This window comes from Microcaecilia unicolor, chromosome 9 (genome assembly GCF_901765095.1).
Source record: "Microcaecilia unicolor chromosome 9, aMicUni1.1, whole genome shotgun sequence".
Taxonomy (NCBI): Eukaryota; Metazoa; Chordata; class Amphibia; order Gymnophiona; family Siphonopidae; genus Microcaecilia; species Microcaecilia unicolor.
Window position 1 is genome coordinate 26,500,785 of NC_044039.1, and position 25,652 is coordinate 26,526,436.

At 44.7% G+C, this 25,652-nt stretch overlaps 1 protein-coding gene across 4 annotated transcripts in view; it reads left to right on the plus strand.

The window, feature by feature from the left end:
* TMPO (thymopoietin) overlaps positions 1 to 25,652 on the plus strand; it is a 51,593-nt gene that overhangs the window by 22,504 nt on the left and 3,437 nt on the right. Inside the window, exons 3-8 of one of the 4 annotated variants that reach the window (XR_003943385.1) lie at positions 2,792 to 2,950; positions 12,376 to 12,473; positions 19,258 to 19,398; positions 20,628 to 20,750; positions 20,840 to 20,929; positions 21,119 to 21,214. Coding sequence is in view for 1 of the 4 variants with exons in the window: in XM_030214954.1 (XP_030070814.1) it covers positions 2,792 to 2,950; positions 12,376 to 12,473; positions 19,258 to 19,398; positions 20,628 to 20,750; positions 20,840 to 20,933; positions 21,127 to 21,214 (703 nt within the window). In the remaining 3 variants the exon portion in view is untranslated. Of the gene's footprint in view, positions 1 to 2,791; positions 2,951 to 12,375; positions 12,474 to 19,257; positions 19,399 to 20,627; positions 20,751 to 20,839; positions 20,934 to 21,118; positions 21,215 to 25,652 lie in introns of all 4 variants that reach the window. The other 3 variants (XM_030214954.1, XR_003943386.1, XR_003943387.1) reach the window with 3 other exon arrangements.

Consider the following 25,652-nt stretch of genomic DNA (forward strand, 5'->3'; position numbering starts at 1 on the left):
GCTGCACTACTTTTAACATGGTCTATTGGAAATGGAAGATCTGGATCCCTTGTGGCTTATAGTACTGCCCTTGAGAGGCAGCACCTAGTGAAGAAAGGATTCTCACCCTCTAATCTCTGCCTTGCTTGAATTCCACAAGTCCTCCACTTCCCTAATCCATGTCAGAGTATGGAAGGTTTTCGAGGGCCGATGTGCCCGAGACTCACTGTCTCCCTGGAAGGTGCTGGTTTCCAGCATCCTGGGGGTTTTGCAGCAAGGTTTGGATCAAGGGTTAGTGAAGGTTCAGCTAGTAGCCCTCTCCAGCTTTCAGAGTAAGGGGCTTTTTCCTCGCTGCACTTGGGGATGTTGCTTGATTTTTGAAAGGGATTGCTTATTTGCATCCTCCAGTTTGGCCATCTCTTCCCTCATGGGATCTGAATTTGGTGATCACTGGGCTCTTTTGAATCCCTGAAGTTATCTTCGATTAAAGCTCACTAGCTCACTCTTGAGTGGTCTTGTAACAATTACCTCGGTTAGGAGAGCTTCATGCTCTATCTTGCTTTGTCTTATTAGGATCTATACCTCCTCCTTTTCAATAGATTTAGTGTCTATTCCCACTGATCCCTCCTTTCACATGAATCAGGAGGTGTGTTTGCCTCCTTTGTGGAAGGGAGATCTGGTGCTTTGGCTAGGAGGCATCACAATCTGGGCGTCTTCAGGGTACTGTTCCATTACTTGAAGGTAACAAGTTTTATCTCTCAGATTATCTTTGTTCTCTTCCATGGCCCTCAAAAGGGTCATCAGCATCGTGAGGTGGATCGAGGCTGTCTACATTTGTAGGCGTAAGAAAGTGCCAGCTGGGTTGAGAGCTCACTCAAGCTCAATTTGGCCTCCTGGGCGAAAGCCCGGTTGGTTTCTCCATGGTCACTACTTCATTACTTTGTGAAGCATTACAATTTGAATGTGCTGGTCAGAGCCCAGAGCTGCTATTAAGAGGATCTTGACCAGACTCAACCATTGAGTCTGCTAGGATACATCCTGCTTGTTCAGGCAAGTATGGCTCAGACAATAACAAAGATGAAGTCGTCATCCTTGCTATTTGTTTTCTTTTAGTTGGGCTGTAATGTCCTGGGACTGACCCTCGAAAAACTAAGGCCTGGGACTCTCAGGTTGTTCTGCTTTCTCTCCCGCACAGTTATTAAAAAAATAAATGAGAGAGATGAGTACCACATCTTGTGTTGATGCTTATTTTATAATAGCTGCAGTGGTTGATGGGGCATGGTGTGCTTTTACAAAAGGAACCTTCTGCTTTGGCAGATGCATACTGGAGTTTTCCCACTGAGCACCAGCAAGTTATACCAGTGAAGTCACTGGAAAAGGTTAGTTTCTTTACCTCCAACTGCTGGTAGAAGGGGGTGGCCCCTGCTTGTTCTGGATGCAATGGACCAACTAAACAAACCAGAGTAGACCAGGAGTCCAAAAGAATCTTTTAGAATAGATCTGACATGGTCATGTTTCGCCAAATAAGCTTCATCAGGAGTTTACTAAACTCTATGCAAAATGCAAAGAAAAATATAAATAATAGTTAAAATACAATCCAAATTATTGCACATGAACATGCAAAAATAAAATATACTCAAGGTAAAAATCTGAAAAGTAAGAATAACATTTTTAAAAATGTCACTTTTTCCCACAAAAAAAACGTACAATTCATGGCTCAAGAGTTGTCGGAAAATATCAGAATGAAAGCAGCAACAGAAACCAACCAGTGGCCATAGGTATATATAACTTTTATTAAAAGAGCAACCTCTGATGTGTGTCAATGCTGGACATCAAATACAACAACTAAATGGTAGGATAACGTGTCTCGACAGTGGAATGTCTTAAAAGAGAGCACACAATGCTTCAAAGATTGGCTATATGGTTCCCAGAACCCAGTATGAACTCCTTCAGAAAACCTTGAAAAACATTGGTGATCTTGATGGCTCACATCATAGGAGTTAAGCATTCAGGCAGACTCTGAGTTGGATTTCTTTGGATCTGGGAGAATGGGAGTTGAGCCTGGAAGCCTTCCGGCTAGTAGTGTATTGCCAAGGGCTCTCCTTGCTGTGACTTCGCTGCATCGAGCCAAAATGCAAAATGTGTCCTCTAAAGTTGGAGCAGGAATTAGCACGACAGGGATAGACTCTGTATTTCATCATTGGCCAGGCAAGAACTTTGCTGTTTTTGGAACTCCAATCAGTAGCCAGCGGGTTTAGAAGGGCTGATGCTCATCCCCTTTTGGTCATCCTGGTGGCTCCAGCCTGGACAAGCTATCCAGGTTATGCATATCTGCTGCATCTATCGGGTTCCCTTCTGGTGTTTTTGTGGGAGCTGAGAGTCCTGAAGTAGGGTCTAGTCATGGAGGACCCAGATCCTTGAGAGGTGCCACCTGACCATCAAGGAGTACTCTGCACAGGTTATTTCTATGTTGTTAAAAGCTCATAGGCAGTCCACGTCTCTGGCTTACGTTCAGGTGTGGAGATGTTAGCACTGGTCCACAGACCAGAAACTTTCCCTATGGTGTTCTTTCAGGTCCTTTCCATTTTGGCCTTTTCTTTAGAAAAGACTGGGAACATTGATTTTTTTTTCCCAGCCCCTTGTGTCAGAGGATCAAACTGCTTTTAGTTTTCAACAGTTTTCATTCATTATCTTTTTAAATAGGGTTCCTTGATAACTGCTGTTGTAAAGTGTATTTTGTATGCTCCCTTGATACCCCTACAAATTTTAAAAACATATTTTACGAGCTTTTTTTTTTTTTGCTTGTTTACAGCAAGTACACGGAAGGTGTATGAAAAAAAACTGGCAAAAAAGATGGTGGAGCAAGGTCCAGAGATTCTGTCCTCTACTCTACCACCCACAGTTTCGTCAACAGAAGACGACACCAAACAGAATGGAAATACTGATTCTGAGTATAGTGATAATGAAGAAGGTATAAATTTTTACTTTTGTTGAAACTGTAATAGGAAATTGAATTTTCACTAGTGTTTCCAGTGTTCATGCAAATATTGTGTATAAACAGCCAAGCAAAGAATCACCGCTGCTTGGTATGGAAATTGTCAATTAAATTTACACTGTACTTACCTCAAGAAGGGAGTATTCCAAATAAAGTATAGTAACATTACAGATGGTGAAAGGAAACTTTTGAACCAAAGGGTCATGGGATGAGACTGAAAGGTCATAGGTTTTGGAGTAACATACAATGACACGAACAAAGCTTTTTACCCCCTTCTGATTTCACCTATTATTGTATATGTCACACTGAGTTCTTTAAACAAAATGTATTATTAGACAAAGAGAACCTGAGTAAATATATATGTTTTCAAATTATTACATCCTTTATTTAAGGAACAAAGTTATGCAGTACCCATATCAGCCATAATAAAAATAACAGGAAACACTGCGAAGGTGTTCAAAAATCCTTTTATTCTTGAAATTCAAGATTCGACATGAGCCATGTTACTACTACTACTACTACTACTATTTAGCATTTCTATAGCGCTACAAGGCATACGCAGCGCTGCACAAACATAGAAGAAAGACAGTCCCTGCTCAAAGAGCTTACAATCTAATAGACAAAAAATAAATAAAGTAAGCAAATCAAATCAATTAATGTGAACGGGAAGGAAGAGAGGAGGGTAGGTGGAGGCGAGTGGTTACAAGTGGTTACGAGTCAAAAGCAATGTTAAAGAGGTGGGCTTTCAGTCTAGATTTAAAGGTGGCCAAGGATGGGGGCAAGACGTAGGGGCTCAGGAAGTTTATTCCAGGCGTAGGGTGCAGCGAGACAGAAGGCGCGAAGTCTGGAGTTGGCAGTAGTGGAGAAGGGAACAGATAAGAAGGATTTATCCATGGAGCGGAGTGCACGGGAAGGGGTGTAGGGAAGGACGAGTGTGGAGAGATACTGGGGAGCAGCAGAGTCCCGTGCCCTCTGCTGCAGGGAGAAAGACAGAGAGAGACCTAGTGCCCTGGACACAGAGAAGTGCCCGGGGACAGAGAGAGGGGGGGCAGTAGACCCCAAGCTGAGCTCTGTGCTCTGCTGCACAGAGAAAGACAGAGAGCCAATAGGCCTGCATCAGGATTCTGAACGTATAAAATAGATTTCGCACCTCCCGAAAGTATCGTGTAAAATAGAAACTCCTCCTCCTAAATTCCCATGAAAATCTAGTGGTAGTAAACTGGTAGCAGGTTCAAGAGTTTTGCATATAGCTCACCATAAAATTCCTCACCATAACATCATGTGATGCTGAAAAAGCTTTCAACAGGGTGCAGTGGCCCTTTATGTGTGAGGTTCTCCAACGAGTAGGCGTTGTGGGCCATTACTTAGACTGGGTACAGCTGATTTATAGACAACTGCTAGCATTCCTTTACATCATAGTTTGAGCTACATGGTGGAACCTCACAGTGTTGTGCGCTTTCCTTGCTTCTTTTTGCTCTTGCAGTAGAGCCTTTAGCTTGTCAAGTACGTGCCAATTTAGATATTCGGGGGGGGGGGGGGGTTTGGGGTATGTTGTGAAAGCATGGACCACATTATGCTTTTGCAGATGTGCTCCTCTCAGTGGTGACGCTGATAGTTCTTTGGCTCATGTGATATAAACATTGCAAGATTCCTTGTCACTTGTAGCAGATGAGTCCAGGAACTAGTGGGTTAAGTCCGCCTACCAGCAGGTGGGGATAGAGATAAACTAAAGGCAGTGATGCCAGCTCCTTTCTCAGTATGTCTCTATCTCAGCAGGTGGTAGACTGCTTTTTCTCCAGCTCCTGGGCCCAAGGCCTCTGAGGGTGTTCCTGGGCCGGTGGCCAGTTTGAGCCGGAGGGTGGCGGACTGGTGGTGTCCCCTTTGGCAGCATACGCAGTTGCTGGGTCCTTGCTGCACCTCAAATTCCCTCTGAACAGGCTTTTGCTGTTCCTTTCCTTCCCTGTTTTTCTGCCTCCTCACTAAAAAAAATAAAATAAAAGAGAAACGGAGAAGCACAGGGAAGTGTGTTTTTGCTGAGAGCAGGTTTGTGTTACTGCTGTCCGAGTCCTGTTTTCTGTTGCCTGCTTGTCTGAGCCTGCCTCGAAGTGGAGTTGGAGAGTTTTTTCTTCGGCTCAGCTGTCAGTCCCGCGTTTTCCCAGTCCGGGGTAAGTCCTGCTTGGGGTCCTGTTCGGGGGCGAGCGATGGCAGTGGAGGCGATAAAACGCTGTTCCTGATGCGGGAAACGGCGTTTGGCAGCGGGCCTTTGCAGCGCGGTGCCCCCCACCCCCCGAGAGCGTGCTTTCCTGCCTGGAGCCTGGCGATTCTCGCTCCATTTTGCGATCAGTCGTGGAGCCGACTCCGGTAGCAGTTTTGGGCAAAGCTGCTCCGCTGGTAGGGGAGTCGGGGGGACCATCAGGCAGTGGTGCAGGTGCCATGGCTGTGACCTCCGTTGCAGGGAAGGGGTTTTCACCAGAGCTATCAGTTGTTTTTGTTGAAAAGGGCCTTGCCCCCCCCCCCCCCCCCCCTCATGCAGCTGCGACAGCTTTGGCCTTTTATTCTCTCTAGGGGTAACCGGGGTTTTTCCCCAGAGGATTTCTCCTCCCTTAAAAAGCCAAGGCTTTCTTTGGGGTCTGAGAAGGGGTCCTGCATACGGTTGCCTGCATCTTCCTCTGTGGTGGCTCTCTCGGAGCAGATGGGGGTGGAGGACGGTGTCCTCACTGACCAACCAGAGGACTCTTCCGCCGTGAGGATTTTCCATAAGGAGGAGTTGTCCTCCTTTATCTCTCAGGCGCTGGAAGCCCTGAATATAGAGGACCCTGAGGTTGCGGCTTCTCAGGCGGTCAACCCCAAGATGGCTAGTACCAGATAACCTTCTAAGGCCTTTCCGGTACATGAAGCTATTGAGTTGATTTCGGCCCAGTGGGCGGATCCGGATGGGAGGCTGAAAGTAACCAGGGCTATGGCCAGGCTGTATCCGGTTACAGCAAACCGTTTAGAGCAGTTTGCTCTACCAAGAGTGGATGCCCTGGTGACGGCGGTCACTAAGAAGACTACTCTTCCAGTGGAAGGTGGTGTGGCACTTAAGGATATGCAAGACAGACGGCTAGAGGCCTCTTTAAAACGTGCCTTTGAGGTGGCCGCTTTGACACTTCAAGCTTCTGTTTGTAGGTCTTATGCGGCTAGAGCTTGTCACAGTTGACTACATTCTGTCATGGTTTCGATTTCGGAGTCTGATATGCCAGGAACTCCTCAGATGTCGCTGATGGATATTGGGCTGGCGTACTTGGCGGATGCCTTGTATGATTTGGTCCGTGCTTCGGCCAGACTCATGGCCTTGACCGTTTCCTTTCGGCGTCTTCTGTGGCTCCATCATTGGGCCGCAGATATGGCCTCTAAGCAACATTGCTTTTTGGAGAAGACCTAGAAAAGTTTGTTAAAGATTTGGGGGATTCCAAATCTTAGCGTCGTCCGGAGGATAGACCCAAGTCTACTTCCAGGCAGGGAGCCTCGAGGTCAAGTTTCAGAGAGACGCGACGGTATCGCCCTGGGCGGTCAAACGCAGCCTTTCAGCGTCCTTGTTTTGGGCAGCATTCTTCCTTTCGCAACGAGAAGCGTCCAACTGGACCCCCCTCTAGTCAGGGGGCTTCTTGGGTCTCCCAATGATGAGGCATAGGTCCACTCGGGAGGAGAGCAGATTGGTGGTCGGCTTTCTCTGTTTCTTCCAGAGTGGGTCAGACTTACTTCGGACCAGTGGGTCCTCGATGTGGTGCGAGAAGGTTACAAGCTACAATTCTTCTCTCCCGTCAGACTTTTTTCTGGAGTCCTGCTGTGTATCGCGGGCCAAGAGGACAGCGGTTCTGCAGTGTTTGCGAGACCTGCTAAGGATAGGGGCTGTCGTGCTTGTTCCTCCTCTCAAAAGGCGCACAGGTCGGTACTCCATCTTCTTTGTGGTTCCAAAGAAGGGAGGGGCTTTTCGGCCTATTCTCGATCTCAGAAAAGTAAATGTTTTTGCGGGTTCGTCACGTCCACATGGAGATATTAAGGGCAGTTATTGCTGCTGTTCAACCAGGCAAGTTTTTGACGGCTCTCAATTTGAGGGAAGCTTTACCTGCACATTCCCATTTGGTGGCCCCATCACAGATTTCTCAGATTTGCGGTGCTGGGTCAGCACTTCCAGTTTCGGGCCCTTCCTTTCGGAATGGCCACTGCCCCACGCACTTTTTCCAAGGTCATGGTGGTGGTGGTGGCGTTCCTGCAGAAGGAGGGGATTCGAGTGCATCCATATCTCGACGACTGGCTGATTCGGGCGACGACAGCAGAGGAGAGTCGAGTTGTCACCGACCGAGTGATTGCGGTGTTGCAATCCTTAGGTTGGGTGATCAATATGAACAAGTCATCTGGTTCCTACTCAGTCTGGAGTATCTTGGAGTGCAATTTGATACAAAGCGGGGGAAGGTGTTTCTCCCCGGAGGCAAAGGATCAAATTGCTTTCTCAGGTACGGATGGGAATATGTTCAGCTCCTCGGTTCCATGACGGCGACCTTGGAGGTCATTCCATGGTCAAGGGCTCACATGCGGCCTCTTCAGAATTTCTGCAAAAGAGAATCCGGAAGGAAAAATAGCCACACTGCGCGGAAAATGAAAGAAATGTCGGCTGAACTAGGGAGGGATCCTAGATTCATCTGCTGCATTAAAGGAAAGAAAATTATCAGGTAAGACAATTTTACCTTCCTTGTCACTTGCAGCAGATGAATCCAGGAACTAGTGGGATGTACCAAAGCATTTCTTAAGTAGGGTGGGAAGCAGACGCTCCCCGTGCCAACACTCCCGCCCCAAAACTTGCATCCTCCTGAGCAGATACATCTAGCCTGTAATGTTTCACAAAAGTATGACGGGACGCCTAAGTAGCCGCCCGACAAATCTCTTCCAGAGATACGGCTGACGCCTTCGCCCAGGAAGCCGCCTGTGCCCGAATAGAATGTGCCTTCAGGGCCATTGGAGACGCCTGCTTTTATAGCAGATACGTCGCTTCAATGGCTTCCCTAATCCAGCGAGCAATGGAAGCCTTAGAAGCCACCTCACCTCTTTTCGATCCCGACAAGAGCACAAAGAGATGATCCCAGCGTCGAAACTCAGAGATCTGCAAGCACCAAAACAAGGCTCTCTGCAGGCCCAGAAAATGTAGCGAGGCAAACTCCCCCGGATAATCCTCTCTTTGAAAAGACAGAAGATAAACTGCCTGACATGGAAAGCCGAAACCACTTAAGGTAGAAACGACGGCACTGTCTGGATCGACACCCCTGCTTCAGAAAACTGCAAAAAAAGGATCTCTGGAAGACAAAGCCTGAATTTCAGAAATCCTCCTAGCCAAAGCAATGGCCACCAAAAACCTGTCTTAAGTGTTAGATCCTTCTCTGAAACCTTATTCAGCAGCTTAAACGGTGGGGCCTGGAGGGCTCGCAGTACCACATTCAAATGCCACGCTGGGCACGGCTGCCACAGAGGAGGCAGAAACCGAAGAGCCCTGTGTAGGAAACGGACCACATCAGAGTGAGCTGCTAAAGAGGAGTCGTCCAGTTTGTCTCTAAACAAGCTAGCGCAGCCACCTGCACTCGAAAGGAATTGTATGCCAATCCCTTTTGAAGACCATCCTAAAGGAACTCCAAAATAACCGGAATGTCTGCCCGAAAAGGTGATTCAGCACGCAAAGCACACCACGCCGAGAAAGCTTTCCACACTCGCGCGTACGCTGAAGTAGACTGCTTCCGTGCCCCCAAAAGAGTGGCAATGACTGGTCCTGAAAATCCCTTAGCTGCCGCCTCTCAATAGCCAGGCCGTAAGACCAAAGCGGGAGTGATTTTCCATTTGAACTGGCCCTTTATGCAGCAGATCGGGAGTCACCGGAAGTCGCAATGGTGGCTGAGTGCTTGAACGAGATCCACATACCACGGCTGTCGGGGCCAGTCTGTGGCCACTAGAACGACCGGCCCCTGACACTACCCTATGCGACAAAGAACTCTCCCTATCAGAGGCCACGGAGGAAAAACGTACAGTAGCTGCTGTTCCGGTCATGGCTGGAAAAGAGCGTCCAATCCTGTGGATCCTGGCTGCCGTTTGCAGCTGAGGAACTGGGGAACTTTGCAAGCCATGGCCATGAGATCCATTACTGGTCTTCCCCAACATTGACAGATCAGCCGAAAAACCGAGTCCGACAGCGTCCATTCCGCTGCGTCCAAAAGAGTCCGGCTGAGAAAATCCGCTTGAACATTGTCTTGACCCGTAATGTGCGCTGCCGTCAAAACTCTGAACATGCGCTTCTGCCCATAGTAGAAGACGATATGCTTCCACTGCCAACGGAAGACTGCAAGTGCCCCCCCCCCCCCCCCCCCGCCGATTGATGTAGGCCACCATCGTGGTGTTTGAGAATACACAAACCGCCTGCCCCTGCAGAAGGTCCTGAAAACTCCGCAGCGCATTCACGACTGCTCGCAACTCCAGAAGATTTATCGGCCACGTCGCTTTGAGAGGGGTCCTCGATCCCTGGGCTACTCGATGAAGACAATGGGCTCCCTAGCCCACAAGGCTGGCATCCGTCACGACTATCACCCAATTGGGAGATGCCAGAGAAACACCCTTCTGCAAATTGGCTGACTGGAGCCACCACGCGAGACTGTCCCTGGCCCGGCTCAACCAAGGAAGGCGTCGATTATCCAGCGACATCAGCGACCAATTTGTTCCCATATGGATTATTATGGGAACATTGGGCACTAATGGGTTAAGAGCATCCGTATGACTTCTGTGCATCAGGAGATTAGGGATATTCACATCTAGTGGATGGAAGGTCCCTGATGCCCCTTTTCATCTGGCACATTCTATGGTTTATCTGTACCCCATTATAGAGGAAGATATGGAGACCTTATGTCCTCTGAGTGGATGTTGTGGTGTCTGTGGTCACAAAAAAAATAATAGTCCTGTTGACGGTGGCACGGCTCTCAGGGACCCACAGGACAGTCGGATGGAGACCCTCCTCAAGGTTCCGCGTTAGGAGTTACGGATCAAGAAAGGGATCTGGGTGTCGTCGTCGATGATACGCTGAAACCTTCTGCTCAGTGTGCTGCTGCGGCTAGGAAAGCGAATAGAATGTTGGGTGTTATTAGGAAGGGTATGGAGTCCAGGTGTGCGGATGTTAAAATGCTGTTGTATCGCTCCATGGTGCGACCGCACCTGGAGTATTGTGTTCAGTACTGGTCTCCGTATCTCAAAAAAGATATAGTAGAATTGGAAAAGGTACAGCGAAGGGCGACGAAAATGATAGTGGGGATGGGACGACTTTCCTATGAAGAGAGGCTGAGAAGGCTAGGGCTTTTCAGCTTGGAGAAGAGACGGCTGAGGGGAGATATGATAGAAGTGTATAAAATAATGAGTGGAATGGATCGGGTGGATGTGAAGCGACTGTTCACGCTATCCAAAAATACTAGGACTAGAGGGCATGAGTTGAAGCTACAGTGTGGTAAATTTAAAACGAATCGGAGAAAATTTTTCTTCACCCAACGTGTAATTAGACTCTGGAATTCGTTGCCGGAGAACGTGGTACGGGCGGTTAGCTTGACGGAGTTTAAAAAGGGGTTAGATAGATTCCTAAAGGACAAGTCCATAGACCGCTATTAAATGGACTTGGAAAAATTCCGCATTTTTAGGTATAACTTGTCTGGAATGTTTTTACGTTTGGGGAGCGTGCCAGGTGCCCTTGACCTGGATTGGCCACTGTCGGTGACAGGATGCTGGGCTAGATGGACCTTTGGTCCTTCCCAGTATGGCACTACTTATGTACTTATGTACTTATGGCTGCAATTGGAGTTCAAGCTGCCATTTGTGGGGGCTTAGTCGCTCGCACTTGCTTTCGTTGGGCGGATCATGTTCTTGACCGGGACACGGTGGATTACTCCTTTGTGGATCAGAAGGTGTCCAAAATAGAAATGGGGGTGTCATGTTTTTCAGATGCTCTCCATGGCTGTTAGTATGGCGGCCAGGAGGTCGCCCTGGTTTTGGGTTTGGTCTGCTGATGCGTTCTCTAAATCAAAGTTTCCATTTTTGCGGTTTGCTCCTGTTTAGCAAAGATTTTGACAAGCTAGTCAAGTTTTGAGAAACTAAGGTTCTCTGTCTCCCGGAGAATTGACATCATTTGGACTCTAGGGTCTTTCTGCTCGGAGATGTTTCCAGGATGCCCGTTGATATCACACAGGTAGGGGTGGAAGTCAGCAGCGCTCTCATTTCTTCTTGAGGGCACAGTCCCTTTTTTGGGAGCCGCAGAGGCAGACGGGATTCGGGTTCCTCCGTCGCCTCTGACCACCCGGCCCACTGAGGGTGTAGGGGTCCAGCCTCTGGTTCCAATGGGAGCCCGGTTACGGGAGTTTTACCAGAGGTGGACCTGCATAATCTCAGACCAGTGGGTGCACGAGGTCATTTGCAAGGGCTACACCCTGTAGTTTGCTTATCCTTTGGCAGTTATGTTTCTGTGTCGGGTACGATGGAAGGTATGAGCAGTCCATGATATTGTCATTTCGTGTTTCTTCGAATGGTGATGCCTGTTCCGGTTAGCGAGAGGTTCTGGCCAATATCTACTTTGTGGTATGGGATCCTACCCCTTGTGTCAGGAAGCAGTTGGTATATCGCAGCGGGCCCTACTTCACAGGATGAACCTCTGTACCACTTACCTACCTGGCAAGGACTGCCTGGCAGACAGATTGAGAAGGATACTTCCACCTCACAAGCAGTCTCTAAATATGGTCTTAGCCTTTTTCCTAGCATTACTACTTGGACATAGTGGCTCAATCGGAAGTATTCTTTGCATCGGTTCTATCCACAGGTGTTTGTTTCCTGCCCTAGGTGAGAACTGCTTTGCTACATCCCACAAGTTTGAGTTCATCTGCTGATGAAAAGGAAGGAAAAAGTGTCTTACCTGATAACTTGCTTTCCTTTGGTCATTGCAGATGAATCCTGGTTTCCCCCCACCCCCACTCTGGGGTATACTATTTAGTCTGTTTCAGCTTCTGGATTCCTGGTAGATGGTCATAACCCACAAGTTCCTGGATTCGTATTCTGCGACTAAAGGAAAGAAAATTATCAGGTAAGACATAATTTTTCCTTATTTACTATGTGTTCACCCAACTGGAGAGGACAAAGATCAGATCTCAAGTCGTAACAAAAATCACTGTCTAATGCAGTGGAATTCTGATCCACTTCTATTTCTTTCACCCTTTTTTTTTTTTTTTACCTTTGTCTATTCTTTTAAAGGCAAAGAACAGATCAGTTTGAGCTGAGACTTTAAGAAGCAGTATTCAGAATTCATGAAGGGCTTTCTATAGCTTCTGTAGGGTAATAGCATTCATTGTTTTCCCTAGAACCTAGGATAAGCCTAAGGCTTGAGAAGAGAGAACCTCTGAAGAGCAAGTTGAAGACTCCAGTGACATTCAGCCAACAAAGAGTTGAGCAAAATGAGGTATTTTTTTTAATAGTTGTTAATGTTTGCTAACAGGCTTATTTTCAAAAGTGATCGCCGGCCATCTTCCGACATAAATCGGGAGATGGCCAGCGAGCTCTCAAAAGCGGCCAAATCGGTATAATCAAAAGCTGCTTTTTTGACACCATTGCCGCTTTCCCGTCATCGAGCCGGCAAAAATTCAAGAGGGCGTGTCGGCGGCGTAGCGAAGGCGGGACATGGGTGTGGTTACCAGATGGCCAGCTTCAGCGCATAATAGAAAAAACAAAAGCGGCGTTAATGAGTATTTCGCCAGTTTTACTTGGTCCTTTTATTTTCACAACCAAGCCTCAAAAAGGTGCCCCAACTCACCAGATGACCACTGGAGGGAATGGGGGATGACCTCCCTGTACTCCCCCAGGTGTCACCAACCCCCTCCCACACTAAATAAAAATAAAAACCTTTTTTTGCCAGCCTGTATGCCAACCTCAAATGTCATACCCAACTCCCTGACAGCAGTATGCAGGTCCCCAGAACAGTTTTTGTTGGTTGCAGTGGACTTCAAGCAGGCGGACTCAGGCCCATCCCCCCCCCCCCCCTGTTACACTTGTGGTGGTAAGTGTTGTGCCCCCCTTCACCCATAAGGGCTATGGTAGTGGTGTACAGTTGTGGGGAGTGGGTTTTAGGGGGGATTTGGGGGGCTCAGCACCGAAGGTAAGGGAGCTATGCACCTGGGAGCTATTTGTATATAATTTTTTAATTTTTAGAAGTGCCCCCTAGGGTGCCCGGTTGGTGTCCTGGCATGTCAGGGGGACCAGTGCACTACAAATGCTGGCTCCTTCCATGACCAAATGCCTTGGATTTCGACTGGTTTGAAATCGCCGGCATTTTTTTTCCATTATGGCCGAAAACCGAGGCCGGCCATCTGAACCCCGGCGAACTCTGACATTTGGCCGGGCCCAACCGTATTATCGAAGAAAAAGATGGCCGGCGCCGGAGATGGCCGTCCAGCTATTTCGCCGTCGCCTTTCGATTATGCCCCTCTAAGTTACTTTCCTTTATCATGGTATCCCTTTATTTTTAAGCAGATGGATGTATTTTCCCTTTGTGTGTTAATCAGCGGGCTTCTCTTACAGTGTAGAAACACTGAATATCAGCACTTAACCGATTAAGTGCTAACTCAGCCTGGACGACCATCAAATTATCTGGTTGTGGCTTAGATGCTAACCGAGGATATTCAGCGGCGCCAACTGATTATGTGCTGCTGAATATCCGTGGTTAGCCCTGGACAAGTGATATTTAAACAGCCAGAAGTCTTTGCTGGCTCTTTAAATAGGTTTGAATATCAATCCCAACGCTTTCTGATATGGGGAGAATTACTGGTTTAACTTTATTTTGTCAGTAAACCAGCGGTTCTCAGTTTGCTGGCAGGAGTGCATAAAACAGTGCCTCTGGCCTGGACTGAAGGGACAGTGAGATGCTTCAAAGCCCCTTGAATGTGAAACTCCACACATAAGCATTAAAGAAATTTCAGTCATCACTAGACGTTCACTCAAATCATATGACCTGCTTGTGAGAGTACTGAACCTACATGAACAGATGACTATTTTTTTCCTTTATCTGCAAAACATAAGCCATAGTTTATGCTAGACTTTTATTTATGCATTCATTAAGTTAAATAATGTTGCAGTTTTTAGAACTTTGGGAAAAATGTACTTAGTCTGGTTTAGGTAAACCAGTGCAGCCTGTGACTGGCCTGGAGAGTTCTGGTGATTTGAGACTGATGGTCACACTTCTTGTTGGGGTGCTCTGTTGGTTGCTCTTCCTTCCTTCCTTCCTTCCTTCCTTCTAGAGTGTACAGCACTGTATGTGGTGTATTTAGATTTTAGCAAAGCCTCTGACACCGTTCTGCATAGACTAAAACTGAGAGCCTTCAGTATGGGCCCTAAGTGATTTAACAGGGTTAGGAACTAGTTGAGTGGAAGGTGAAAGAGGGTAATGGAAAAATGGAGCTCAGCTGCAAGGTTTGATTCTTGGGCGGGTTCTTTTTAACATTTTTTGCAAGCGATATTGCTGAAGGGTTGTGTTTTAAGGTTTGCCTCTTTGCGGATGATACCAAAATCTGCATTAGGGTAGACACCTGGTGTGGATAGCATGAGGAAAGACTTGCCAAATGATCTAGAATTTATCAGCTAAGATTTAATGCTAAAAAATGCAGGGTCATGCATTTGGGTTGCCGTAACCTAAGGGAATGGTATAGTTTAGTGTGAAGAACCTTCGTGCACAAAAGAGGAGTGGGACTTGGGTGTGATTGTATGAGATAACCTTAAGGTATCCAAACAGGTAGAAAAGGTGACGGCGAAAGCTATAAAGATGCGTAGGTGCATAGGGAGAGGCATGGCCAGTAGGAAAAAGGAGGTGATAATACCCCTGTATTTCCCCGGTGAGACCTCATTAGAATATTGGGTACAATTCTGGAGATTGCACCTTCAAAAAGATATAATCAGGATGAAGTTGGCCCAGAGGGTGTAAATGCAAAGGGGCGTTCATATGGGCGGAGCATGAGGGCACAGGCAGGGCTGCTTCTTTGTAACTTTAAGAAAACTGTTAAGTTTACTTGCACCCTTACTACATTTGGGTACCTACAGTTAAACCAAGGCACACCAGTACTGGGCTACTCTAGTATTCTGTAATGGAATTTGGATACCAGTGGGTGGTCTTCATCATAAAGCATATGGGTACAGAAAGATCTCGATATGTATTCTTTAGAAGAGAAGAGAGATATGATACACATTTAAATATTTATACGGCATAAATGCACAGGAGGCAAGTCTCTTTCAATTGAAAGGAAGCTCTGGAACCAGGGAGAATAGGATGAAGGTGAAAGGGGATAGACTCAAAAGTAACCAAAGGAAATACTTTTCACAGAGAGGGTGAATTTGTAGAACAGCCTCACGGTGGAAGTGATGGAGATGAAAACAGTATCTGAATTCAAGAGAGCTTGGGACAAGGATATAGGATCTCTAAGGAATTGATGAGGAGAGTAAATGGCATGGATGGCAGACTGGAGAGGCCATATGGTCTTTGCCTACATTTTTCTATAGGTGTCTTGTTTCATAAAAGATCTCCCCTTTCTGTTCAGTTTCACCTAGTTCATACTGGAGATGCTTCCAACAGGAGTCAGGGGATGGGGGCACATCTACCTCTTACACATAGGACTACTGATTGAAAACGGAACTACTTCATACCAACCAATTAGAGCTAATGGCAATTTACAGCACTGTAGGAGCAGCACAGACAAGGAATCTGAGAACAGTTACCCTTTTAGCCTCAGAAATGGCAGACATACTTTCAGAAGTTCCCATTGTATTAGCAATGAATATGTCCTGATTTGGGTCAGAGTGTAAGGAAAGCCAAAAGGACATTTGATTCCTTTTTTTTGTCGTCTTGCTTCCTCTTCTGGTTCCTGATCCATAATGGGTTTATTCTGAGACTTTCTGATTCCTGTTCTAGTCCTAGTTTTGTCTCAAGACCTCTTTGTTCCTGACCCATGCTTGGCTCTCCACCACTCTACTCCTCCCTAGGCCTAACCTCACCAGATACACTACCATGTTAGGCAGAAATATCCTCTTGGTGGGGCCCATATAGCTTGACTAACCCAAGCCAAAGAAGGATCCAGAATAATTTCCTTGCTTCTAAGTGCTAGACATTTAGAGGGCAATTTTATAATTGAGCACCTCCTTTTAGGTGCCCTGATGTTGCATTGAAAGAGCCTATTCTATAACGGTACCTGGGTATCCAAATTCTGTTATAGAATACTAGCGTAACCCGGTACTGGTGTGCCTTGGTTTAACTGTAGGTGCCCAAATGTAGTGCGGGTGCATGTAAACTTACAGTATTCTGAAAGTTACACAAGAGTAGTTCTCTGCACACATCCTTGTTCCGTCCTATGGTAGTATCGGAGTTCCATCTTAATCAGTTGTTCTACCAACATTTGTCCTGAAAGCGCACTGTACACCTTGGACTGCAAGTAATCCTTTAGTCTTCTATCTGGAACGTACTAAAGCCCAAAAAGTCCACCTAGCTTTTTTTTTTTTTTTTTTAACCCAAGCAGGGTGGGGGAAGCCATCGGTAAGCACACTTAATTGAATTGGATGGCAGATTGCATCTCCTTCGCTTATGCCCAGACTGGACTGACTCTCAAGGGTCATGTCACGGCTCAGTGTCTGAGCCATAGCTTCATCAGTAGCCCACTTGAGATCAGCCACCATTGAGAAGATCTGTAGAGTTGTATCATGATCATCAGTCCACAAATTCACATCTCACTTGTTTTGATCAGAATATCCGATTCAACGCCAGTTTGGCTAGACACTTCAGCAGAAATTGTTTGGAGTCTAGAATCCAACTTCACCCTCCTAGGCCCATTCTTTTCTGTTCAGGCTATACCTTCACAACAGGCCTGTTTATGTAGCTAGTTATTAGTTCTTGTTGGCTTGCCGTTGCAAGTCCCTATTGACTGATTGTTCTTTTTGGTGAGCCTGGTAGCTAGGTATTCCTACATGTAAGAAGGTAATGTCTTGCTGGTGTCAGACAAAGTGAAGTTACATGTAGCAGATGTTCTCCGATGAGTGCAGGACATATATTCTCACATACCTTCCCTCCTTCCCTAGGAGTTGTATATCTACACTTTATTTTAACCAACTGCAGATCCCGTGTTGGGCAGCTTCCTAACCGGGACTCCATGAATGGTGTCACCCACATGTGAAAATGTGTGTCCTACTGTCTTCTGAGAACATCTGCTACAGGTGAGTGCCTTCATATTATGTAGAAATAACCAAGTCTAATTTGAAAAGACTGCAGAGTTTACAAAATACAGCAGTTAAGTTTCTCTGTAGAGTAAAGAGATTTGATCATGTGATTCCTTTCCTGATGCAAAAACATTTATACCAGGTTTCTTTTGGATTCAATCTAAATCCTCACCTTTTTTTCAAAGCTTTTTGTTTTGGTTCTCTTTTTTTACCTTTGTTCTTTAACCGTTCCTTATTTGCCTCCATGGGCACTTTGACCTCTTAATGATCATTGCCTAGTTTTTCCTGCCCCCATTAAAGCTTGTCTCAAATCAACAAGTCATTCAATCTTTTACCGCTTAGCCCCCCACTCTTTGTAATTCTCTACCTCACCATACCAAGCTCAGTTTTGTATGTTTTAAAACCACCTAAGACATTTGTATTCAGGTGAGCTTACTTGGAGCCAAGCGGCGAGTTCTAATGTTTCAGTGTATGTTCTTGACTGACTGTAGCCTTGTTTAAATAACCTTTTTGCCTTACTACTTTATTATGTCCTGTGTAATTGTGCAGTTTTTGACTAACTACAGTACTTTTCTATTTATAATTTTTAGAGTTCTTTTCTTTTCAATATTTTAGTATTCTGTAAACCACTTTGACCTATGTGTTAGTAGAATGTGGTGTAGCAAGCTTTTAATAAACGATAAACCTGCTGCCAGGTCTGATGGCGGTGTAGAGCTCTTGTGGTCAGCATCAGCCCCATCTCTCTCCCCTTATATGGCAAATTGTGGCTCCATTTTGAAATCGAGTTGGGGGTGAAACCAGGAAAATTTCTTTTTTTAATATCGGGGGGGGGGGGGGGGGTGAGGAGAGGAAGGGCGTTCATGGGGCTGATGCAGACTACTGGCAATATTACTTAAAAAGAAAAGTCACACTTCCTGGGAGTGCCTGAGACAATAACTGCTCAAGTACTGACAGGATGACATTTCACAATGAGCTGCTGATTACTGCCATGACCTTAATGCGGCAGATATTTGCATGCTAATTGCTTGTAGCATGCAGCGGTATTTTTGGAGTGATAGCTTTGCAATAAAGCCATGAACTGAGCCGTCACTACCACTAGGCTTTTTTAGTCAGCCCCTGAGTCACTGACATAGGGATATAGATATGCTAAAATGTTCACACATAATCTCTTAAGAACATAAGAGTTGTAATTCATCTTGATGCCAACAGATGACGTCACACGCTTGTGTTGCATATTTATCCTATTGTATACAGAGAACACTCAATTATAATTAAGCAATTTTTCTATTTACTCTGGTAACTTGATTGTCTAAAAATTGTCAAATCCCTACCTAGTGCATGCAGGACCCCTACTTAGTGTAAAGTGTATGCAGGGATCAACAATATGCATACTTTAGCAGGCCCAGACTGCATAAGCTGGGAAGGAAAATAAAATGAATAGATTATATATTTTCACATTTATATGTGTTTTTATGGTAGAGATACCCACAGAAAGGAAGCACAGATTGCTAGGTACTTTTTCCTAGAGCAGTCTTCAAACGCAAAATGCAAACATACTTTCATTTTGAAAACTGGGCTAAGTCCATGGGTAAATATACTTGAATACTTTGTGTCTGTGTGGACAGATATTGAGATTTTTCTTCCATTGTCGCTGTTCCCACATATAATTAGCATGTGTTTAGAAATTTGTCGTCATGCTGTTGAGGTAAATGATAATGACAGTTGCAATAAATGTCAGACCTTGACCTTTTCATGTAGTGCTAGAAATTTCACGTGCAAGGCTCCTGTTTTCTAGTGTCCTTTTAAACTACAAGTTATACCATGGAATATTATTTACCTACCAAAATGTTTATTGAATATAAAATACTAAAATATCATGCTGTGTGTTGTTGGGATTTAACTGTCTTTATGAAGAGATTCACCCCCAGGCGGTAGTTGCAATAAACTGATAAGAATTCTTTAACATGAACATTTTCTTTTTGTCTCTGTTTATGTAGGCTCATTCTGAGTATGAACAGTTTGAATCTCGGCAGGTTATCAATAAGGTGCCTGGAAACTTCAAGCCACAGGAGCTGTCAATCAGTGAATTCTCAGACATGTGTGGAAGGACATCAAAGAAACCACTGATGAAGGAAGAAGTAGGGTCGCAATTAATACATTAAAAAATTTAATCACGATTTCTTCAAACATCTCTTCTGCTCCCAACCCGTACCCTCAGCACAATCCAGCATCTCTCCCCCCACCCCTATTCCATTCTACCTTAAAGGTGGTCTTCTGCTGGTCTTCGACAGTGTTACACATACACTGCGTCAAATCTTTCCCTCTGGCTTGTCTCCCTTCCTCTGGCAAAACTTACTGTTTTTGGCTGGGTGGGATGGGTCAGAGGAAAAGCTTGGGACCAGGCTTCAGGCAGCATGTGTACAACACTGCTGTTGCTAGAGACCAATAGAGGACTATCTTTAAGGTAGACCAGATGGGGGGGGGGGGGGGTATTGAGGGGAGGACAGATAGTGAGCTGCAGACCTGTAAGATTGTAAGCTCTCTTGAGCAGGGACTGTCCTTCTCCATGTTTTAACTTGTACAGCGCTGCGTAACCCTTGTAGCGCTATAGAAATGCTAAGTAGTAGTAGTAAGCAGAAATATAAGGGCCATCTGTGGAAGCTATGACTGAGATGGCGAGCTCCAGCAGCTACGAAAAGAGCTTGGTGCTGCTCATATTGTAAACTGCTTAGATTTTGATTGAGTGGTATATCAAATTGTAAATAAACTTGGAGGGGAGGGAGCATGTTGGACAATGGGAAGGAAGAGAGAAATAATGGAGAGGGAAGAAAGGAAGAGAAGCAAGAGATGTTGGATCTGGGGGTGGGACGGAGGGAGTTTATCAGTTCTTTAGGGAAAGGAAGGGGAATGGGATTTGATATACTATATTTCTATAATTACAATCAAAGCGGTTTACATATTATATACAGGTACTTATTTTGTACCTGGGGCAATGGAGAGTTACGCAACTTGCCCAGAGTCACAAAGAGCTGCAGCAGAAAATAAAATACTTTTAATTGTTCATTAATTACGATTAAAAGTTGTAATCAAAATGTAGCCCTAATATTTAGATATACATGCATATCTATAAAAAGATTTATATATATATCTGTGTGTATACAAATGTCCATGTAGTCTGAAGATTTTATGATCATTTATATTTGAGGGAAAGTATTTTTTTGACTGTACCTTGGATTTCATCTCCCCCTTGGTTATTTTAATTATGTAGATCCCTGACCTGAAATAACCTAATAGTTTGAACTATTAAGTATAATAGGTTTATATTCTAGTGTCTCTTTTAATATTGAAGCCTTTTTCCTTGCCACAGCAAGAAGAAATGGGTTGTCTTTGTCCTAAAAAACTCGTGGATGTTGATAATATTGGTCATACAAAATGCAGTGATCTTCTAAATACAAAATGCAGTGATCTTCTAAATACAGCATTGATAGAGGTGATGATTAAATTATTGTATCCTCTGCACATTTATCACTGGTAGTGATGTTATCTGTGTAATCAAATAAAGATTTCTTCATATTGAAGGAAACTAAGGACATGATTGAAGACTCCATGGAGACGACAAAAATGACAAGACAAATGAACATGAGCAAGTTTGTAACACCAGTTAAACAGGGAAGCAGATTCTTATAATGCACTGGGTGATCCAAATTGCTTTCTGTCCAAATTCACACAGGGCTATCTATGTCTGTCCCTTAAATAACCATTGCCACCTTGGACATGAGATCTCTGTATAGGTAAAGAACTGTGGAATGAGCTGAATATACATTTTTATAAATATCTATGGGTTTTTTCCTTTTTCAGGTGGTGAGAAAAAACAGTAATTGAAGAGAGAAGAACTGATAAAGACATTCTCAAAGAGATGTTCCCTTTTGAAGTATCAACACCAACTGGAATTAGGTAGAAAAAGGCAAAATACGCCTAGATTTTAAATCTGTAGTATTTAACAAAAATGCAAATAGCTAACTTTCTATTTTTTTTTTTTTTTTTGGAGGGGGGAATTCCCTTTATAGATCAACCAAGTTAGGTGCTGGGATGATCCATGATGAGCTAGTATTCTGTGAAAGTTGTTCCATGCAGAACAGCCTTTATAGAATACTAGCTTACCATGCATTTTGCACTTAATTTTGGGTGCAAGCATTTACAACCTGCCAAAGGCTGGTGTAAATACTGGCACCCAACTAAAGGCAGTCAGTATATTCCTTTAGTCAACTTGTTCCAAGGTAGAGTTTCACATATAATTTTTGCATTTTTAATACCCTAACACATGGCACTTTACAGAAAACTACATAAATATATACTGGGATTTTCTACCTCAGTCTTAAGATGAAGATAACTTGCCTAATGTTACAGTGGCAGAGGCAGGTTCAGAACACAGGTCCAAAATCATTTTTTTTTCTAATCACGAGGCAGCGAACAATTTGAAGTTTTTATAGACACTCCATATATAAATATATGAAGGGGATAGAAAAATTCCAGAATAGCTGGCACCAATCCCAGACCACAAAGGGGCTGTTAACTGCCTGACACTAATGCTGTGCTATGCAGAGTGGAGAATCAGTGGAGTTTGGGGGGGGGGGGGGGGAGGAAGGAGGGAAGAAGAAGTTGAACTTGGATGGGGAAAAAGTGAAGCAATAAACAAAATTTGCTTATACAATAAATGTTCTCCAAAGAAGGCAGAATATAAGTATTTACAAGTGAGTGATGCCATCTGATGAAGCCTAGGATGGAGAAATGTAACAGTGTTTACAGTCTCTAAAGCAGTACATGGAGTATGTACATGGCTTCCTGCATGAAAACTGTTGTGTGAGGCTACATCAGTTCTATATAAAGCTATTAATAGGAGAAGGAACTCTTAGGTTGGTTTAGAGAAGTGATATCTTTTATCAGAACACAAGTAACAGGTAAAACAATTTTCTCTTGAGTAAAGCTGGCTAATGTTCTTACAACTAGGAATCCATAGCTACAGGTTGCCTTTTAACTCCCCCCCCCCCCCCCCCCCCCCCCAAAAAAAAAAAAAGAGGCAACTTATGTTGGTAGAATGTGGCCATTTTTGTCTTTAAAAAGGGCAATTTGGAAATCAAATCAAAACACTGAAGGAGGTGGAGCTGGATTTTAAATCTTAGATTCCAAATTTCAAATTCCAGAGGACATACTGATCAAATCTACTGTTGGGGAATTGTTTGCCAAACAGTAATAGGATAGGAATGTGTGAACAGAAGTCCATGTCACATCCTTGCAGATCTCTTCCTTTTTCAGATGGGCTACAGCCACCATGGCACCAACATGTATGAGCCTTGATGTGCCCCTTCAGAGTTGAGCTTGCCTAGGCATAAGCAGAAGTAATTGACTATCCAGTTAGATGGTGTGTGCTTGGCAGTAGCAGCCCTAAGTTTAACTAGTGAGGTAATTAAATTCGCCGATGACACAAAATTATTCAGGGTCGTCAAGTCGCAGGAGGAATGTGAACGATTACAGGAGGACCTTGCGAGACTGGGAGATTGGGCGTGCAAGTGGCAGATGAAGTTCAATGTTGACAAGTGCAAAGTGATGCATGTGGGTAAGAGGAACCCGAATTATAGCTACGTCTTGCAAGGTTCCGCGTTAGGAGTTACGGATCAAGAAAGGGATCTGGGTGTCGTCGTCGATGATACGCTGAAACCTTCTGCTCAGTGTGCTGCTGCGGCTAGGAAAGCGAATAGAATGTTGGGTGTTATTAGGAAGGGTATGGAGTCCAGGTGTGCGGATGTTATAATGCCGTTGTATCGCTCCATGGTGCGACCGCACCTGGAGTATTGTGTTCAGTACTGGTCTCCGTATCTCAAAAAAGATATAGTAGAATTGGAAAAGGTACAGCGAAGGGCGACGAAAATGATAGTGGGGATGGGACGACTTTCCTATGAAGAGAGGCTGAGAAGGCTAGGGCTTTTTAGCTTGGAGAAGAGACGGCTGAGGGGAGATATGATAGAAGTGTATAAAATAATGAGTGGAATGGATCGGGTGGATGTGAAGCGACTGTTCACGCTATCCAAAAATACTAGGACTAGAGGGCATGAGTTGAAGCTACAGTGTGGTAAATTTAAAACGAATCGGAGAAATTTTTCTTCACCCAACGTGTAATTAGACTCTGGAATTCGTTGCCGGAGAACGTGGTACGGGCGGTTAGCTTGACGGAGTTTAAAAAGGGGTTAGATAGATTCCTAAAGGACAAGTCCATAGACCGCTATTAAATGGACTTGGAAAAATTCCGCATTTTTAGGTATAACTTGTCTGGAATGTTTTTACGTTTGGGGAGCGTGCCAGGTGCCCTTGACCTGGATTGGCCACTGTCGGTGACAGGATGCTGGGCTAGATGGACCTTTGGTCTTTCCCAGTATGGCACTACTTATGTACTTATGTACCTTATTGGGATGACTTTCTGAGAGCTTTAGTCTGCTCCAAGTAGAAGATTAAGGCTCTCTTGCAATCCAAGCTGGTCAAGGTATGTTTACTTTCATAGACAGGTGGCCTGGGAAAAAATATTTGAAGAACAATTGGCAGGTTGGAACTTGGGTTGAATGTGCAGTACCACCCTATTGTGAAATCTTGTATAAAGTGGATAAGTCACTGAGTCCTGGAGCTTGCTGTCTCTCGAAATGACTGCCATCAAAAATTGAATCCTTGATCTGAGCCAATAGATATTGTTTGAAGTTCTTAATGCAATTGAAGCTTCCCATATGCAAGGTGGGGTGGGACTTCAATGAATGGCTTTATTATCCAGCTAGACCAGCCAGACAAGTGGGGTGAATTGCCCAACCAGTAGATCTCAGAGGACACTGCGTACAATTCAGTGTAATCAGTACAAGGAGCAGTACAGCTCAGGATCTTGCCAGTATTTCTCTTGTTTCCAGCAGATGGTGCAGTTTGAATTGGGGAAGCAGGATTCTTCTAGGCAGGCCTGACTCCCAAGGGTGCTATCCATAGCCTGTGGCCTTGACTGGCTCCCTGGGATTGGTCACGGGCCTTGTGGTAGAGACTCATCAAATAGCTTCAAGTGCTTTCTCTGACTCCAGCTAGCATGTTTATTAAGGGTAGTAATTTCAGATTTTTGACTTTATTTAGGGACTAGTCAATACAGGAAAGAGAGGCTGTAGTCAGGGCTCGTCAGATGTGGAATCTCTACACTGATTATGCTGGAGCTTAGAGAAGTCATTTGTTTCCTAAAATGTGTCTTCTGGCCTTAGACATCAATGACTCAAGATCACACTCTCAGTATCCAGATCTGCTGTTTCTTTGTCCTTCCTGAGAATGGTCCATTCTTTATGTCCCAGGCATGTGTATTCTCTCTGGATCCTCAGCTGGTGATTTGGGGAGTGCTTCACAGAAATCAGCCTGATAGACTTGAAATTAAGGACTGGGGCAGTTGAAACAGTGACTGTGGTCATGGTAGAGAACTAGCACTCCAGCAGTCCTTGTCTCTAGCTGTAGCACACATGTGAGATCTGTGAGACTCTTTTTTTTTTTTTTTTTTTTTCCTCTCCTTTTCTTTGCTTGCATACATGACGGATACCATTATCATTCAGATACATTTTTGAGCCAACATTTGGGGCCCTGAAGGTGTAAGTATAGAAATCATGGCTTATACTAGGAATCCAGTGCAGCATTTCTGAGTGGACCTCATGTTAGCTCAGTGAAACTCCAAGGCAAGCAAGTTCTTTAGCCAAAGAAAGACAAACCGTGCCAGGGAGATAGACATCCTGATAGAATCAGGGATGGCATCCAGTCTCCTGCACATAGTCCTGCTGAGAGCCTGGATAACCTCTGGTCTGATTTCTGAAAATGTCAGTTAGGAATGGTACTTTTTCCCAGCTAGAGGATTCCTCCTTTGAAGATCCCTTTCATTCTCTTTTTATAGCCTTGGATGTTGAAGATTAAGGCAACATAGTAAGTATATTTATTGTCAGGTGATATAGCCTTTGATTGTACAAAAAAAAGATCACATAGTGGACTTATGTAAGAGGGTTTTGAGGAGACACTGTTTCCCCTGAAGGGATCTATCAAGTCTACCTCATAAGAGATTGGAATAAAACCAAACTCACAACTCTGAGGACAGATACTGGCTCTAGGATACACATGGAAGTTTCCTCACTTTTCTTCAGATAGGATACTGTCCTCCAGGGAATCAAGCAAACAAGACAGACCATTATTTTGGAACCTGAGAGCTCAGTTCTCCCTAACTCTGTTTAGATCTTTATGTAGTGTTAGTCTCCTTGGGTAGTTTTAAAACAAGGGTACCTTTTTGCCCAGTACTCTCCCTTTCTAAGGGAGTATGTACTTCTAGTAGAATCAGAATTGGACT